The sequence below is a fragment of the Epinephelus fuscoguttatus genome, linkage group LG1 (assembly GCF_011397635.1).
Source record: "Epinephelus fuscoguttatus linkage group LG1, E.fuscoguttatus.final_Chr_v1".
In the NCBI taxonomy this organism is placed as follows: domain Eukaryota; kingdom Metazoa; phylum Chordata; class Actinopteri; order Perciformes; family Serranidae; genus Epinephelus; species Epinephelus fuscoguttatus.
In genome coordinates, this window is record NC_064752.1 from 24,234,927 (window position 1) to 24,252,068 (window position 17,142).

Genomic DNA, 17,142 nt, shown 5'->3' on the forward strand with positions numbered 1-17,142 from the left:
AAAAACGCATTTCTTATCATCATAAATGCAACTGGGCAAGCATACAAACAGAAAGAAATGCTTGTTGGACACAAACAATTAAAAACAATAAACAAACACAGTATTAACAGGGTGTTCTGAGCTTTATTTTGGTTGTATCAATTAGCCAAAAAAACTGCACAATAATTCTGTGGTGTAAAAAAAAATGAAAATGCACACACAAATAACTATCAAGTTCATTATTTAAGCTAATAAATATAAAACTGGTTCACTATAAAACGTTGCCTCTAAGGTGTATGATCCTTCCTAAAACTCCATAGCTTGAGGGTAAGAGCAGTGGGTGAGCTGGTTATAGTGGTTAGTCCTACAGGTTACTGGTTGTATCCCTGACAGATGTTCAGAGTGTCTCTCAGCATCAGGTCGCGCAGGCGCCACAGTGCATCCGCCATGGTGGTGTGGGCTCCTTTGCTCTTCAGCCAGTGAGCTGGCAGCCGGCTCTCCTGCTCTTTGGTCAGGTGAGCGTCACGCCTCTGAGCTGTGATGGGAACACGGGGGTAATTTATCAGGTGAAATATTTTTACTTACATGAGCTGCAGTTTCTCCCCTTTTTTTATAAGCACACAAAAATAAGAGACACTTCAACTTATCATGTTTTTTCAAATCTAAAAATATCATGCTGGGGAAATCTGTGGTATAATGTGACATTTCATCACTATCAATATTACATCCACAAGAACACTTCGACACACACGCTGCAGATGAGAAGACAGTTTAAGGAATACTACCTTTGAGCGTTTGGTCCCACTTGCTGACAGTGTTAGACTCTGAATTCAAGCCCTCAATGTACTTCAGGTAGGCCTCTGAGTGGAGCACTCTCTGGGTCTTTGGTGGTGGAGCCACAAACATGGGAGTGGTGGGCTGTAGGTGTGAGGGCTGGCCTAACTGGCCCTGTCCTGGATATGGTGGAGGAGCGTGTGGTCCTGGGCTGAACATCCCAGGCTGAAATCAAACAATGAGAATATACTTTTTAGAATGTGGGCAATATGTGGAATACTGAATCCTACAAATAACATTCTGTATGTAATACATATGTATGTTATATCCATCAGTAGCCCTTTTTACACAGAGTATGCTCTATAGGGTCGCTACAGAGTCCCTTCCTTATTCCGCCGTTGCCTTTTTTCGCATCAGTGCGCTCCGGTGTGTGATTATAGATAGCATGCCAGCATCCCAGAAGCAAAAAAGGCTTGACAGGCATGATGTTTATTGTTTAACACAACAGTGTCTGCCTCTGGTGCCACACATCGTCAGCAGCACTTTCTAAACAATTGCAATGGCATAACACGGCAATAACAATCATTTAACATCCATTATATGTGAGTTAGTTGCTAACTGCTGTTGGCTGCTTTTTACATCTCCTGTGGTGGAGACGCACACATTGACTCCTCATCAAACATCACACCCATCCTGCTGACCGTCCTTTTTACATAGACGCCGTTTCAGGGCTGTTTCTACCTGCCCACTTAAAGGGCCAGTGTGTAAAATGGGTTGAAAACAGTGACATCAGTGGTCAAATTCTAGATTGCAGGGCTCACTCGCTCACCCCTCCCATCAGGTAAATGACAGTGGCCTCATAGGGACAAAAAGCCTTGCGCACAAGTTTTTCAGGAGTAGGTCTATCTAGCGATGAGGTGTATGTTTATTTAGAAATCTAAACCATGTTACGATATTGTAATGAATCCCTCACAAGCAGGAGACCAGAGGAGCGTTCGGGAAAAAGGCCTGTTTATTTGAGCACTCCAAAAACTCCGATAACACTCCAGGGGGTAAAAGACGCTGTCCCAAACTCTGACTCTTCTAGCGTAACAGACACGCTTCATAACTTTACACACATACTCTTTTACCATCCCAAGTGGGGACCCCCTCCCCTCTCTGCTCCGCCAATCTCCAGCCCGCACACTGACTGACAGCGTAGCCAGTAAACAGAGCTCAGCTGTTTATTTAGCCTAGCAATATCTCCGGACTATAGTAGCTGCAATGGACGACTTTGAACGCGATTTTGAAGAGTTTCTTGTAGCGGACACAGACCCAGAGCCATACCTGTTTGAGCCGGAGCATACAGATGAGGAACTCCATGTGTTTGATGCTGAGCGGGCGAGAAGAGAGGCTGAATGCACAAAATGGGATTCGGTGCTACTGCTGCCATTGTTGGGGAGATATATCATCAGGAGGAAAAGCGCCGCAGAGAGTGCATCACAAGGAGTGAAGTTGCGTCTTCTTTTCCTCGCAGATGACAGTTCGGGTTCATTCTCTCCTGTTGCGTGGTAAGTGTGGTCCATTCGCAAACTTTATAACTAAAAAAACTTTTCACTACTCTCCATTGACGAGCTACTAACACTCTCTGCTGTTTCCTCCTCCTTCTTCCTTCCTTCCGCTGTCTTCATTGGTTCATTTATACACGCAAAACGCGTTCTCTGGCTGGTTGGATTGTCCGCTCGGGCTGCCTTACATACATGGCAGCGCAAGATGGCGACCTCTCTAAAGCAAGGCCCTTGCTATATATATATATATATATATATATATATATATATATATATATGTATGTAAAAGCATAATTATAAGGCTACGAAAACCAAACGAATTTTATTTTATAGCGATTATACACTTGTATAAACATATTAATGGGTAGAATATTCAGATTCAGATTGACAATAAACCATGCCAAATATTACACACTGGCCCTTTAAAGGCAAGACAACTCTGTCTCCCCATTCTGCATTCACACTTTTATACAGAACTGAGAGACAGCATAACAGCACAATAATCCCGCCTTGAACAGGCAGAGTAAAAGGGGCTAGTGAAAACACAGTGGCTGCATGACTTAATCACATATAAAAGTTGAAAAGTATGCAAACTCAGTACTGTCTCGACTGGGGCTCTCACCTGTTGCATAAAGTTTCCTTGGCCTGGACTTCCTGCCATGCCATTCATACCAGCTCCCATCATACCTGTTAAATAACAACATTTAGTTTCTCTACATGTAGTAACTGTTGTGTACTCATGCTGGTTTGCTTTATGTTAAGAACTACAACAACGTTTCAAAATGACTTGTGAAAATGTTAGTGTTTGACTATCAGTTGGATGTTAGTGACTTGGTTTGTTTTCGCATGCATTATATCTGTAAATGTGTATATGGATCTTGTACATTTTAGGTGTGGCATATGAGTGTACTCTGAGAGAGGTTGTTGAAGACCAGAGAGCTTTGACTGCTCAGTGAGAAGATCAGGTAGTGCAGCCTGTGAACCAGGTAAACCCCTCCAGCAGGAGAGACACGACTGGGTGTGACTGAGCAGGTGTGGCTAGAAACAGTGGCCCTTACCCTGATGAGGCATGCCAGGGTACCCGGGCATACCTTGCTGAAGATGGTGAAGAGGCATCCCTGCAGGGTGAGGTGACATTGTTGCCACGCTCAACAAGCCCTCATGGGGGCCCTGCATGGGCATGTAAGGTGGGCCGTAAGCTCCCATCATGCCTTGGGGAAGAGGGCAAGGAGAGGACAACAACATATCCATGCATAAGTGACATGCAGCTGACTCTATGACAACATGCACTACTGCTGCACACACACAGTGGCCCCTTTCACACATGCACCTTAAGCTGTAAACGCTCTGGCAATTTAATGATTTCTCAGGACGAGTTAGACATTTACAAATGTGTAGTCTGACTCACAGGATGTAGAATGTCCATATAAGCACATCTGCCAATAGCCAGATGGAATTTCTTCTCCCTTTTCTGCCACCTGCATGTTACTGTTTTCAAAATCTCTGTCGCTTCCTAAACCTAGTCTTGCACAGCCAGGCCAACCTCCACACTTTGTTTGGACAACCTCCGAGCTAGCAATCTACACGCTAAAACGTGTTTCGATGTCTGATGTGGTGTTTTCTTTTTGCAGGAACTTAGCCATTTTAATGCCAGGGCTCACCCATAGACAAAATGATGGATGATGCTACTGTGAGGCCACTCATTGGTTTACAGACTCCAATTTTGAAGCCTTGAGTTCAGCATTTTGGCCATCGCCATCTTGGTCTTTTTGGAGCCAGAAGAGACCATATATGGACAAGAGAGTCCTGCTGTACTGGAGCAAGGGGTGGATCTGACAAAAAACCCAGGTACACTATCAGCAGACAGCCTGTCACTCAAAACGGCCATGGCCTTATTATCATGCGTAACTTAAAGCCTTAACAAAATGTAAATGGGACATTAGCTATAGTGACCAAAAACTGTTTTCTGTACCAGGCTGTAAACATGTTCATTTCAGCTGTGAAGCTAGGCTTTTTAACATGGGGGTCAATGGGCTGGAGTAGGCCTCAAGCGGCCATTACAGGAACTGCAGTTTTTGACACTTGTGCACTTGCTTCATTTTTTGAGCCCCAGATGTTGCCACTTGGGCTCACCTCCATATGTACAAATGCTCCACCAACATAGGTTCCATCCCCACACTATTTTGCAAGGGTGCAGTCACTGCATCCTAGGCTTAGCACCGCACAGGAAAATTCTGATTGGTTTAAAAAAAATACAAACGATCCAGTGTGGAATTATGAAGGTTTCAACCAGACTTTTTCCCGGCGCTGGTACAGTGATAAAGGAAAGTGTAGAGATAGGTCTGGCTATGGAAGAAAAACAAATGTGTTCATACAACTCTGTTGGGGACAGGAAGCCTGCAAATTGTTATAATCTTCTTACTTAATCATGGTTTTACATAGCCACCAAGCAAACTGTATATTCTATAATGAACGGCGATATAATTGCGATATGACTTAAATCAATCATCTGAGTAGGCTCTGAAACTTCAGTACTGCCATCTTCCATGGTATAATTCTTTCTAACGCTCGCTTGTTGTTCAGCTGTGCTTACAGACAAACTTTCATATCCTGTACTGTCATGGAAACGTGACGCTGACTTTTGCAGTATTAGAGATTAACAAAAACCACTACCTCAGCCAACTAACCAGCCCTAATAATCCCAGAGGTTCAGTGTGTGAAAGGGGAAGACAATACAAATGGGTCTGAGAATGTTAGCAGGCAAAACAAGCATGGAAGTTAAATGAAATTTAAAAAAAAAAAGTTATTCATTGTTAAAAAAATCATGCAGTCAATGTCATGCACTTTCAGATATGGAGCTAGTGATAATACATACAACAATATGAAACAGCAGCAAAAGAAGAAAATTGTTGTTGCTTCAAGAATGTAGTTTTGAGATTAAAAATAAAAAGTTTCAAATGGTTAGAAAATTAAAAGGATTACGGTTTTTACAGTCCAGCCTCATTTCCCTGCTGCTTGCTGACAAACACTCGTGCTGTCTCTGAGAGGGGTTACCTGACACAGGTGTCATGGTCTGGTTTATCATTCCCATAGTGCTAGGCGAAGGAACCATCCCCATCAGTGCCCCTACGGGGGTACCTGCTCTAGGGGACGCTTGCTTCTGGGCCGGTCTCTCGCGCTCTTGTTGATCCACTATTTTGGCTGCACGTTCTGAAACAAACAAATACTTCCTATTTTGGCCTCAGTTCACATAAGAGAACTTTCACACCCACATATTTCTTCTGCTCACCTTCATAATCTGCTTTCTTGGTAGCCTCAAGGTTCCTCCACTCAGTGCCCACGAGTCGACTCAGCTCCCCAAAAGAGTAGTCTGGATGTCGAGCTTTGATGACTGCTCGCATTTCACTGCTGAACAATATATAGCCACTCATGTTGATCTTCCTCTTGGCTCCTTCCTTCTTAGATAAGCCCTTCACTTTAGGAGTGGACTTCATGAAAAAAACAAAGATTCAGGTTAAAAAACAAACTGGTGGTCATTTTAGTGTTCCCAAGAAATCAAAACTCATGTTAAGTTTTTGTTTTTATAGAGCATTTTCTGGCCTAACATTTAAAATAAATGTTTATGACTCATCCTGCACTCAGGGGTGTTTACCAATTTTGCATGCAATGAAAGGCTTTCCCAAATGTTAATGTCCCTCCTCCATAACTATAAATTCTGCCAGTTATCAACCAGCACAAAGGACCTACAAGCTACCTTGCAGTTGTGGGTTGTTGATGTGTTTTTGGTTGTTCTAACTCCTGCAATCTTTTCCTCTTTCCTCTCATCCCTTAGTTAAAGGTTCTATAAATGAGATTCTGAACATTAATACAGCAGCAAACAACTATGTGCCACCCCATTGGCAAGCTAATTCCCACTCTGCACCACTCACTGCCAGGAAAGTGGCACCACTCAGTTACTGCCACCATGGGTCAGGACAGTGTCATCTGAGCAGCGTTTACACCCACCCTCTGGTTCCCCCCAAGGTTGCCCCCATTAACACTGAAAGCTGTCAGCAATGTCTAGCACTCCTTGCCACCACCATTTTGACTCAGCCACCTCCATGTTTGCTTGTGACGTCAGACTTGCTGCTGTACAAAGTTCCCACACATTATCATGGACAAAATTTTCCGTGACTTTTAAAGGACCTATAAAAAAAAATTTCAGAGACCCTTAACATATAAAGTGAACAGAACTGTACAGCATACTTTACTCTAAATGTTAATTATGGTATGAAATGAATTTAATACTTCCTACTTTCTTCATCCACACTTTAAATCCTTCAAACTGCCTTCAAACTACGGGCACAGTCATACTAAACTCACTGTACATAAGTCTGGCAATGACTTTCAAGCATGAGGGAAAACAATGATATTATCACTGTATTCCTAATGAATTTTGATTATAAACTCATTTCTTGATGCAAATGTGAATAACAGTGTGGGAACACAAGAATGTAGGCATACACCCTTTAAGCCTTGGATGTGGATATGGAAGGTCATCTACAGAAAATTACTATAACAATTAATTTCATTACACAAAACAGAATTCCACGACCTTTTCAGGTTTTCCATGACTGTGGGAACCCTGACTTTAAATGCCAATCACTACCCATGACAAGTCCCTCCCTAGCTTCCTGTTTTTACAGGAAACATGCAAACAGCTCTTTGCTAGCTGTTAAATGTTAACCTTAATATTAGTAGCAGGAGTTTAAAGCCTTTGGACATAAGATTTGCACTTCTTAAGTTAAGGTCTTTGGAGGGTGTGTGGGTACCTGAGTGGGAATGTATGGCATGTTGTCCATATCGCTTGCAAGAGGGGCTTGCATTAGAGGCATGGAAGGCGTCTGTGGAGCCTCCTCATCGTCGTCCATTTCTTCCATATCATCATCTGCATCCTCCATATCGGCCAGTTTCACCTCAAGCTCAGCGATCTTCTTGTCCAAAATGGGTGAGGCTTCCTTCTGTGGCACTATCAATTTCCTACATAAGATAACCAGCACAAGAGAAAACAAACACAAAATTTAGACTGGGCAAGAAACTGTAGAGCTTTGAATCAGAAACTCTGCTCGACTGACCAACCTGAAATAGAAGATCTCATCCTCGACCACTTTGGAAGAGTATGAGAAGCGTTTCAGACCCTTGAACTTTTTCATCTGCTTCTCTGTGTCGATGTAGCGGCTCTCGCACAGCAGGACATCTTCTTCTGAAACCTCCGTAGGTCTGCATGACAGGTAGTCCTTAAAGGAGGACACCATACACTTGCCTGGAGAGCAGACAAGAAGGATAAAACTTCATTTATAAGGAGGTTTATGAATAACTTAAGATTGCATGTATTGTAAGAGGTAAAGTAGAAAATTATACACTTCTTAATACAGCTTGCATTACAACGTGTGTAGTAAGGAGATCCACCGCAGAGATGGTGTCTGGTTAGCTTAACTTAGCTGTAGCCTTATATTTAGCAGATGGATATACAAGAGATCAATGGTATCATTGTTTTTAGTAACTCTTTTCCCACAATGATGTGTTAACACAACTTATCAAAGCAGTACCTATGACACAGGTAATGGGCAAGGTCTCCTCCAGATGGCTCAGAAACACTTCTCTCTTGTAGAACATTTTCGTGGGTTCGTGCTCCGTTTCCTCGGGATGAATGAAGATGGGTCCAAAAAAGAAAGTGGTCCCATTCTGCACCCACAGCTTCTCCATCCTGCAGCCAATTCAAGGAAGACATGTAAACAATAGTCAATAACTATGTAGCACCAGTGTCACATAAGAGGCCTTCTTACAATAGGGAGGCAAAATATACTTTCACCCACCTGGCAACCCGGGGCTTTGACAGACCATGTGACTGGATGTAAACACAGTCTCCCACTTTAAACCACATGTTGTTGTAGCGTAACTGCTCATAGTGCTGACAGTCAGGCTCGGCTCCGCTCATCTCCATCGGGACATCCTCTCTTTCCTAAACGAATAAGCGTGGATACATAGAAGACTCAGGTGTTTGTTTATACAATGACAAACTTTCAAACTTGACACTAACTACGCTTTTGCTGCTCTGGTCCTTGTCAAGACATGCCTGCTACCAGTCTGTGAGATAATGAATCCCCTGTAGTCAGCAGACCGACAGTGTGTTCTTGCCTGGTGTCGTTATATTGTAGATTTTATTTTCTTTTTTATTTAGGCCTGGCTCCAGCCTTACACTGACGTAGACTAGGGGGTCAGTGTCCTGATTCTGGAGGTCTTTTGGGACTCGGCCAAAGGTAGCTTAATACTGAAGTCTGGTATCACCCTATTATCTGCACCTATAATTTGTCTTGTGTTCTTGAATTTCCTCCTACGATGACCCATTTCCCATAAAAGTAAAATTAAGAAAGCTCACAAGAACTGTGAGGCCTTATTAAGAGCAAACTCCTATGGTAAAGTAGACAATCTATCTTAACTTTAGGCTGGAAATGATAAAAGAAAATTACAACATATTACGTTTTTGTCGTGTCCTAACAGTAGAAAACACAGTGTGACCTCACCTTCTCCACAAAACTGCCACTCCCTGCATATGAAATCGTCAGTTTGTCTTGGTCAGGCTTGGCAAACATGGAAGCAACACGGACGACTGGCAACGGCACCTCCCGAGCAACCAACTTCACAGAGCTCGTGGGCATGGCCCATATCTTGATCTTCTTGAACGACTTGTTCCTGGCAGCGTAGCGGGATTCGCAGATGTACACGTCCTCTGGTCTGTAGCCCTCAGGCTGCATTTTGAAATAATCCTGCAGATGCGAGGGGAAAAAAGCCATCATTAGGTGAACAGATCCTTGTGTCACAAACTATTTTTTTTAATATGGTTCCAGTTTCTGTAGACTAGAGGGTCTTACCTTCACAAACAGGACCACACATTTGCCCAGAACTTTGCTGATGGAGGCTTTGTTGTAATAGTCGCTCTTGAAGACCTCCTTTTCCAGAAACTTGCGTGTTGCCAGGTGGAAGGTTTCACTTGGCCTGTAGAACCAGCAGCCGTAGAGCCACTTCTCACCTTCACACACAGGCCATTAACAAATAATCAATACAAGAAAGTTGCAAAACTCTCAGTACTTATAGTGTAAAATAACAAGCATCTAAAGGTAGTTTAAGGTTCTTGTAATAATTCTGCCTGTTGATTTTGTTTGAGTGTGTCATAAAAAGGTACGTATGCGGTTCATGACAGTATGATTTTTGTACCATTTGTATACTAATGAATTTGCCAAAAAAACTGATGTTACCTGCTTCATCCTCCCACAGCCGTTCAATACAGACAATGTGTGGCTTCAGGTTCGGCTCTGACGGCTCCACATAGACAAAATCCCCCACATGGTAGGTGCTGTTCTCAAAGCTGCAGTCCTGACTGTACACACGCTCCGACTCAGACTCTGACCGCCACGCCTCCCCTGGCAGATCCTCGGCTTTCTCACCCTCTGTAAGTGACAATTAATTATTTCATATTAATACCCCACCAACATACTCCTCATACCTGTTTACTGTATAGGTTGTACCAGAAGTTCACACACACCTTTGTTTTCCTCCTCCTCTTCCTCCATCTTCAGCTTATCCTCCTCAATCTCTTTGGGAATCTTCTCCCTCTTTTCCTGCTCCACGTCGCTGTGCAGGTGTTTTGTCGTGTAGTTGAGCGCAGACGACAGCAGTATCTCTCCATTCTTGCATAGCTCATCCCTGATCTTAATGAAAAACTGTTGTAGTTCCACTGAATCCTCAAATATCTCTGAGTCGGTCCTGCAAACGCAACAAAGACATTACATAAACACTTGTGAACACAGCTTAGCTGTTTGATAAGGAATCATATAATCTAAATTATGTTTGTAACAGTAAAATTAGGACAAAGCTAAAACAATCTCAATCAGTGGATGATGGATGTTAATCATTAAATTGTATTATTTTATTTTCTATTTACTCAACATTTGTACTAAGGACTGTTAAGAGGTAACTGTAAAGGACCTTTTCAGCTGCATTTTGAGAACATATAAAATTGGATAAAACATTTTCCCCTCTAGGTTCATAACAACTTTTTTGGAAAATTTATGCAATTGTAGAGTGGTAAAAATGTTGATGTCATGCATAAGATGTAAACTGTTAGTGGCCCAATCATGTAAAAAACCTTTCTTTACTTACTGTTTCAGTGCAAGATAAATTAAATGGGTTATTATTTGTCTACAGATTGGACACAGCGAACATTTCACTTGGTATCACTTCAAACAGCTACATGGCACCCTTTAAAGAAAAACTGATATACCTGTGTAGCCTCCGTGCCTTCTCCAGCACTTCAAACATGTGTTCCTGGAAGACGTCCAGTCTCCCGTAGCGGCCGCGGTCCACATTCACCCTGATGACATCAAAGTTAAGTGGCGGTTTCTCCGGTGCGGCTGGATCCACAGCGGGGATCTCAGCCAGCGAGTCACTGTAGCATCGGCCCTCTTCATCCTGGTGGCCCAGTACAGACACAAACAGGTTCCTGATCAGCTCTCGCACCAGAGGTCCCACAGCAGGAGGCCCAGAGTCCTCGCCTCCCTCCTGCTGCTTGCGTGTCTCCAGCAGCACCCGGTGCAACACCAGAGCATCCCGATAGATCAGAGACTCCGGCTCATTATAAATGCAGGCATTGTTGAACATGAGAGCAAAGTCCTCCACCAAGGCTTCCACATCTTGGTAACGGCCGGCCGCCATATGGCTTCGTAGGCGCTCCATATCCACGGGTCTCTTGATGGTGGCATAGTAGTCAGGTAGCTCGGCACGAGATGGCAGACGAAGGAAGATTGTGCTCAGACGCCGACCTCGACGGTCGGTGAAGTTTCGCACAGCATCGTACAGCTCGTTTAGCCTCTGCTGGAGAGGGGTGAGGTATTTGGACTTCTTTGGAGAAACGCCACTCTTTCCTAGATAAAGAAATTACATATAGATATAAATAAAAAGATAGGACAGAATTAAAAAATCTAAATCAATTATTATACCATGACGAAATGACCAAAATCCTATAGACGCACTTGAAGATTAAAAAACACATTTGAGGAAAACATTGGCAAGGATGTAAAGTGTATCGGGTTTTTAGTAAATAAGCTAAAACATGATAACTCACTTAATTTCAGTTTGGGAGATCCCACGTCTTCTTCTTCAGGCAGAGGTCCCAACTCCTTACGCTTATCCTTCAGTATCTTCTCCAGAATATCAGCATCATTATACACCTGCATGAACACCCCCCCACAAAATTGGTAGTATCAACCAAATACCTCATGCTTAGATTGTTTTGCATTCAACAACAGCAAAGATTAACATTGCATATTTTATTCACCTGAGATCCCTCCTCATTGTAATGCCGGGCATTTCGGAACATCAGCTTCATGTCCTCCATCAGAGCTTCCTCTGTCGCGTAGCGTTCGTTGCGGATGTTGTGCTCAATGGTCTTCAGGTCCATTGGTTCGAGGATGACTTTGTAGTAGTCAGGGTAGTCTTTCTTGGATGGTTTGATCATAAACAGATCACAAAGACGGCGATTGGTGGCCGCTTCCCGGGCCTCAATCACAGCAGCGTATAGGGCTTTCATTCGGTTCTTCTTGACATTTTTCTTGTGGCTTAATAAGAATCAAACAGAATACTGATGAGCTTGGATGGCAGCACATGCAAAACAAGGTTTAAGGAGTGATGCATTTGTTACAGATTCTTCGTACTTAATAAAATAGGCGATAGATCTACAATTTAAGTAAAAAAAAAAAAAAATCTGAAAAACTTGTATACCTTTTCCTCTTGACGCTCCCTGCATCAGATGACAGAATGCTGTCTCCATCCTCATCGTCTCTCCTCAGAAGTTCCCTCTTTTTCGCCTGTAACAATCATAGACCGATTAAAATACCTCAATGGACAATTACACTCACTGAGCTATTTCTGCAAGATACTTCATTGTCTCTTTCATATTACGGCTCATTTCTTTCTTGCTTGGCCTAACTAGAATGAAAACATCTCCCAGCATAACTTTACATAAATTTAAAAAACCAAACAAACAAAAAAAAACACAGCAGATGTCCTTACCTGCAAGAGCTGCTGAAGCCTAATGGCCCGTTTGTAAATGCTTGAGTTAGGCATGTTGTAGCGCTTTGCATTCTCAAACATCAGAGTGAGGTCAGTCTCCATCTGCTCCACAGTTTCATACTCGCAGTTCTTCATCTTTGCCCTAAAAAAATAACTAAAGGTTATCATGGATTTAAATTACTCTTTAAAACGAGAAAAAAAGAGTTTTAACAAATAAAACTCATCGCTAATGTTTTAAAATCTGTCATTCAACTGAATCTACTGAATGACCATTCCTTACCTGATCTGCTGCAGAGAAATGGGCTGCTTGATCTGCTGATAATAGTCAGGATATTCCCTGCGAGACGGCAGCTGCTGGAAGGGTTCAGAGAAGACCTGGCCCTGGTTGTTCCTGGCACCTCTCACAGCTTCATACAGCTGAAAGATCGGGTTGTTCATCTCCATACTAGAACTCTGACTCTCAGCCTCTGACTCTCCCTCATCGTAGCACACAGAGCCTGTAAACATTTACACAGTGGGTGAACCGTTATTTTTTTTTTTAAACACGAACAAAAGGTAAATTTCTTCTCTGCCTAAAGTGCTGATGCTGACCAGAGAGCACAGGGTCGTCCTCACTCTCCGAGCCATACTGAAGAGCTACGCTGACGCCAGAAAGTCGATCCCCTTGGCCAGACCTGCGATTTCTAAACAGTTACAGTAATGAAACACAACATGCAGATCTTAAAAGAATCTGTTTTCTGTTAGGGAATAATTTACTATTTGGGCCAAAAATGATACACCAAAAACTTTTTAACTGTTGTCTCATACCTGATGCGAACACTAGATTTAGTGGGTTCAGCGTGTTCAAGTTCAGTCTTCCGCTGGATGAAAACCTTCTTTATGGTGTTAGCATCCTATACAGGACAAAAGAGAACAATTGTTAATATTTGGGATATTACATCTTATAAAATAGATAATTAAGAGAAAGAGTTTACCTTGAAAACCTGAGATCCTGGTTCATTGTACGTTTTGGCATTTTTGGCCATCAGGTCAACGTCCTTGGCCATTGCATTGACACTTTTATAGAATCCAATCTATGGAAATAATAGAAATTAGTGCATACAAAAATAAGACACCATTATGTTCAAAAATCTGTGATTTTTAAGATGAATGATGCACGACAAAGCAATACGTCAATACCTGTATTCTTTGAGCGATCGTTCTCAGATCTATTGGCTCCTTTATAATGGCATAGTAGTCTGGGTAATGCTAGGAAAGACAGGCAGATCTGTAAATGTCAAATATAACAACTTCAGGAGCATCAATCCAAAGACTTTTTAAGGACTTACCACTTTGGAAGGCAATTTCTGGAACAGTTCACTGACCATACGCCCTGAGGGATCAGCATGTGACACTATGGCCTCCAAGAGTTGCTCTAACACCTCCTTCAAATTGCCAGTTGGGGTCTAAAAGATGCATAAATGAGTTCTCCTGTAGTGTAATGGTCCTTGTTACAACAATAACAAAGTTCCATAAAAATATATATTAACCTACTTAAAAGGAAACTTCTGTAGTTTTAACGTGGGCCGTATCTTCTCATGTTTTTGTGTCTAAGTGACTAATAGAGATGGCAGTTTTTTAAATTGGTCCAGGACTGAGAGAGCGCTGTGGTCGCAGTGGCGAAACTGTAATCCCTAAGGGCAACTGTGCATCATCAGGTGTCTGACAACATTACAGAGAGGACCCTTTGGAGGAAATGAACATTTTTCCTTATGTTTTTCTGATCTGGTCTATTTATTAGTGTGTGTAACTAAATATTGCTCAAGGATAAGTCTCGTCCTGAAATCTTGAAGACTTTTCTAGATTGCTGAAACCAGTTAAATAGTCAACCATGACTTTGAAAATCTTTTAAAGAACTTTTAACGGTGCACAATTGCCCAGAGGGATTATATTACAGTCTGTTTTGTCATAGTGATCTCTCTCAATGATGGACCAGTTAAAAAAACTGTTGTCTCAATTAGTCACTTAGACACAAAAACATAAGAAAATTGGGTCCAGATTAAAAAATACCAAAGTTCTTATTTGGTACAAAAACACCTCCAACATGTACATGTTTCAATTTTTATGATGTTACACGCCTAAATAACTTACCTCATCTTCAACTGACATTCCTGGAGTATCCATCATATCATCAGCATCTTCATCATCCTCATCTCCATCCCCAGGCTGCACAAACTCATTCCTTGTTTGCAAATATACCTCCCACAGCTTGCATGCAGCTTGATACTCCTCAGAGTCACTCTGGGTTGTTGAACATGATAAGAAATAGAGATTTAAAGATATATCTTAATTGTCTTATTACACTATATTGCAGTGACAAAAAATACTGAACTAATACTTTCCTTCTCCCTACCTTGTAGAATGATTTGGCATTGTTGAACATGAGCTGGAAATCTGCGGTAAGCTGCTCCACATCATTATAATCTTCTGACTTCAGTTTATACTGAATTTTAGTCATGTCAATTGGCTGGGCCACCACTTCATAATAATCAGGCAGATTCCTGGAAAAGAACAAGAACGATCAGGCATCACTGTAATCTCCTTATGTCTTCTTAGACCCACCCACTGCTCAGACTGTCAAATCTTAATATATGTTAAGTTATTAGTGGTTAACTGTAAGGGGTATCTTGGACATGTCCACTCACAAATTGTCTCGGTATTTCCTGTTTTAAGCTTTACTTGGATATTTCTATTACAGTACCTTCTCTTTGGTACCCTTAGGAAAACTTCACAAAGTTGCCTCCCTTGGTCATCCTTGTGGTCCCTGACAGCGTTGAACAACTCATGGCATACGGCGATCTGGAGGGAACAAGCAATCAAAATCAAAGTGTTTACTAATTGAGCTACATGGATAAATCTGAGCTAACTATATAGAAGAAAATATTGTTATTTTAAACTTGATTAAAACACATAAAGCCTGATGCAAATAAACCATACAATAAATCGAGTTTACCGTATCTACAGGAGGAACATTGGAGATTCTTTTTCTTTTCCTGCCACTTCCAGGTGTAGAGGAGGTATCATCCAGGTCGCCCCCTCCACTGACACTGCTGGAGGGTGAAGTGGCTCTTCTCCTCTTGGAGCTCGCTGACATCGCTGGCTGATTAATAACAACAGGCTAGCCCGCTAGCTACATAAATGAAATAAAGGTAAAAGTTACAGTGGGTTTGGCCCCAATTATCACACGATTAATTTAAATAAAATAAAAACACAAGTCGTTCATCCTGCTATTCACAACAAGGCTTAAACTGTAACAAGAGCAAACTTAGCTGTTAGCATTAGCCCCGCTTGTATGTATGAAACAAAGCAAACGGCTGTTAGCATGTTATCACTGCTTGCTTTCCGCTTTCCGAACACAGTCAAGCTAAATATTCTAAAGTTACCAGAAAGCACGTACAAACTGGGATAAATACACAAAAATATTGCATTTCAATAACATATCTCACCCAAAACTCAGCAAAGTTTGCCGTAGTTCCCTGAGCAAAAATGTGTAGCGGCTAGCTGGCTAGCTAGTGTTGTTTGAAAACTCCAGCCCGGAAGTTGAGGTTGTATTGTGTTTGTGTGTGAGGAAGGAGAGCGCCACCTGAGGCAGTGCTGCCCCCCTCAGTATAGGAGAAGTACTGCACCCAAGACTATGTACCAGCCATGGACAATAGATAGACAATAAACAGTAGAAATAAATGTTTAATTGTAATGCTAATATCAGTAGGCCTACGAGGGTAATTAGAGGGGCATAGAAATACATCAAGACATTAAGAAAACATTAAAACATAGATTTGCTCCCATTCCAGCAATTCAGGGAGACATGAACTGAGAGCCAGGACTGGTGCAATGAAAATGTGAAAGGGCAGAATAAATAAGAGGGTGTTTATGTGGAGTAAATCGCACAGTTCCCCATAGGCAAAAGAGTTTTGCTCAATCTTGAGGAGGTGGACATGTGTATTTACAGGAATAATTTATACTGCAATGTTGCCTCTATTAGAAATAAGATGTCACTGACATTTGAAGAAAAGCGGTTCGAAAACATTCTGTCAATGCCAAAATTTAGGCGAGTGCATATAAAGTTCGGCCCTTAATCATAATGTCTCGTTTATCTAGTGGCCAAAGATCATTAGTTGCACAACTGAGAGCTGGTATTCTTATTCTGGCCATTAAGGTTGGGCAATTCAAGTATATTTAGGAGGAAAACAGAATGTGTGAGTTGTATAATATGGGTGAAGTGGAAAGTCAGTCTCATTTTCTTTAATACAGTACACACTATGATGACTTAAGAGAGTTAATGTTCCATGAAATAGCTCTTCCAAACCCTGATATTTTAATGCTGATGTGTTTAAGTTTGCCTTTTTTTCACAAAGCCTGTAAAAGAAGGCAAAGTTCTTTAATTTGATTTTGTTTTACACAGTAAGTGTCACTGTGAGGGATCCATGAACTCTGTCTTACACAGTGATGATGTAAGGATGCTTTTGCTGCTTTGTTCCACTTTCTTTTCTCTCAGCATTGTCTAAAAATATGTATGTTGGACTCTGGTCTTGGCTTGTTTGATTTTATGTTGTCTTATAAGCCCATGCAAGCTCAATGTATTTGTTTGCATGACACAATGATAAAAAAAATCATTCACTCATCTCAAGATGAAAGTATTAGCACATCTCAGGTATTCAGGAAGCTAGTCCCACATGTGTGGAGCACACAGACTAAA

General features: G+C 41.8%; 1 protein-coding gene across 5 annotated transcripts; it reads right to left on the reverse strand.

The window, feature by feature from the left end:
• Positions 1-103: 103 nt before the first annotated feature.
• On the reverse strand, positions 104-15,998 carry pbrm1l (polybromo 1, like). 5 transcript variants are annotated; one of them, XM_049576188.1, is made up of 30 exons: positions 15,893-15,998; positions 15,400-15,576; positions 15,148-15,245; positions 14,800-14,947; positions 14,538-14,687; positions 13,736-13,852; positions 13,587-13,655; positions 13,382-13,480; positions 13,215-13,300; positions 12,999-13,090; positions 12,688-12,904; positions 12,408-12,549; positions 12,117-12,202; positions 11,674-11,953; positions 11,461-11,566; positions 10,621-11,260; positions 9,883-10,103; positions 9,596-9,787; positions 9,212-9,369; positions 8,864-9,106; positions 8,156-8,301; positions 7,889-8,046; positions 7,419-7,602; positions 7,112-7,319; positions 5,590-5,788; positions 5,439-5,510; positions 3,359-3,511; positions 2,923-2,987; positions 765-978; positions 104-514 (listed from the first exon to the last, which is right to left on the reverse strand). In XM_049576188.1, exons 2-30 carry the CDS (start codon positions 15,538-15,540, stop codon positions 351-353), a joined length of 4,848 nt encoding a protein of 1,615 aa, XP_049432145.1. In that variant the 5' UTR covers positions 15,541-15,576; positions 15,893-15,998; the 3' UTR covers positions 104-350. The 5 variants fall into 5 exon arrangements, with proteins under 5 accessions (XP_049432145.1, XP_049432062.1, XP_049431978.1 ...); XM_049576105.1 differs by having other exon boundaries at positions 3,392-3,511; positions 5,355-5,510; XM_049576021.1 differs by having other exon boundaries at positions 5,355-5,510.
• Between the last annotated feature and the right edge of the window lie 1,144 nt (positions 15,999-17,142).

Excerpts from the sequence above, each read along its gene's own strand:
- pbrm1l (XM_049576021.1), bottom strand. The coding sequence starts at position 15,540 with ATGTCAGCGAGCTCCAAGAGGAGAAGAGCCACTTCACCCTCCAGCAGT. Across the intron at positions 13,301-13,381 it reads CAGGATCTCAGGTTTTCAAG|GATGCTAACACCATAAAGAA; the intron begins GTAAACTCTTTC and ends TGTCCTGTATAG. Across the intron at positions 11,261-11,460 it reads ATCTCCCAAACTGAAATTAA|GAAAGAGTGGCGTTTCTCCA; the intron begins GTGAGTTATCAT and ends TTCTTTATCTAG.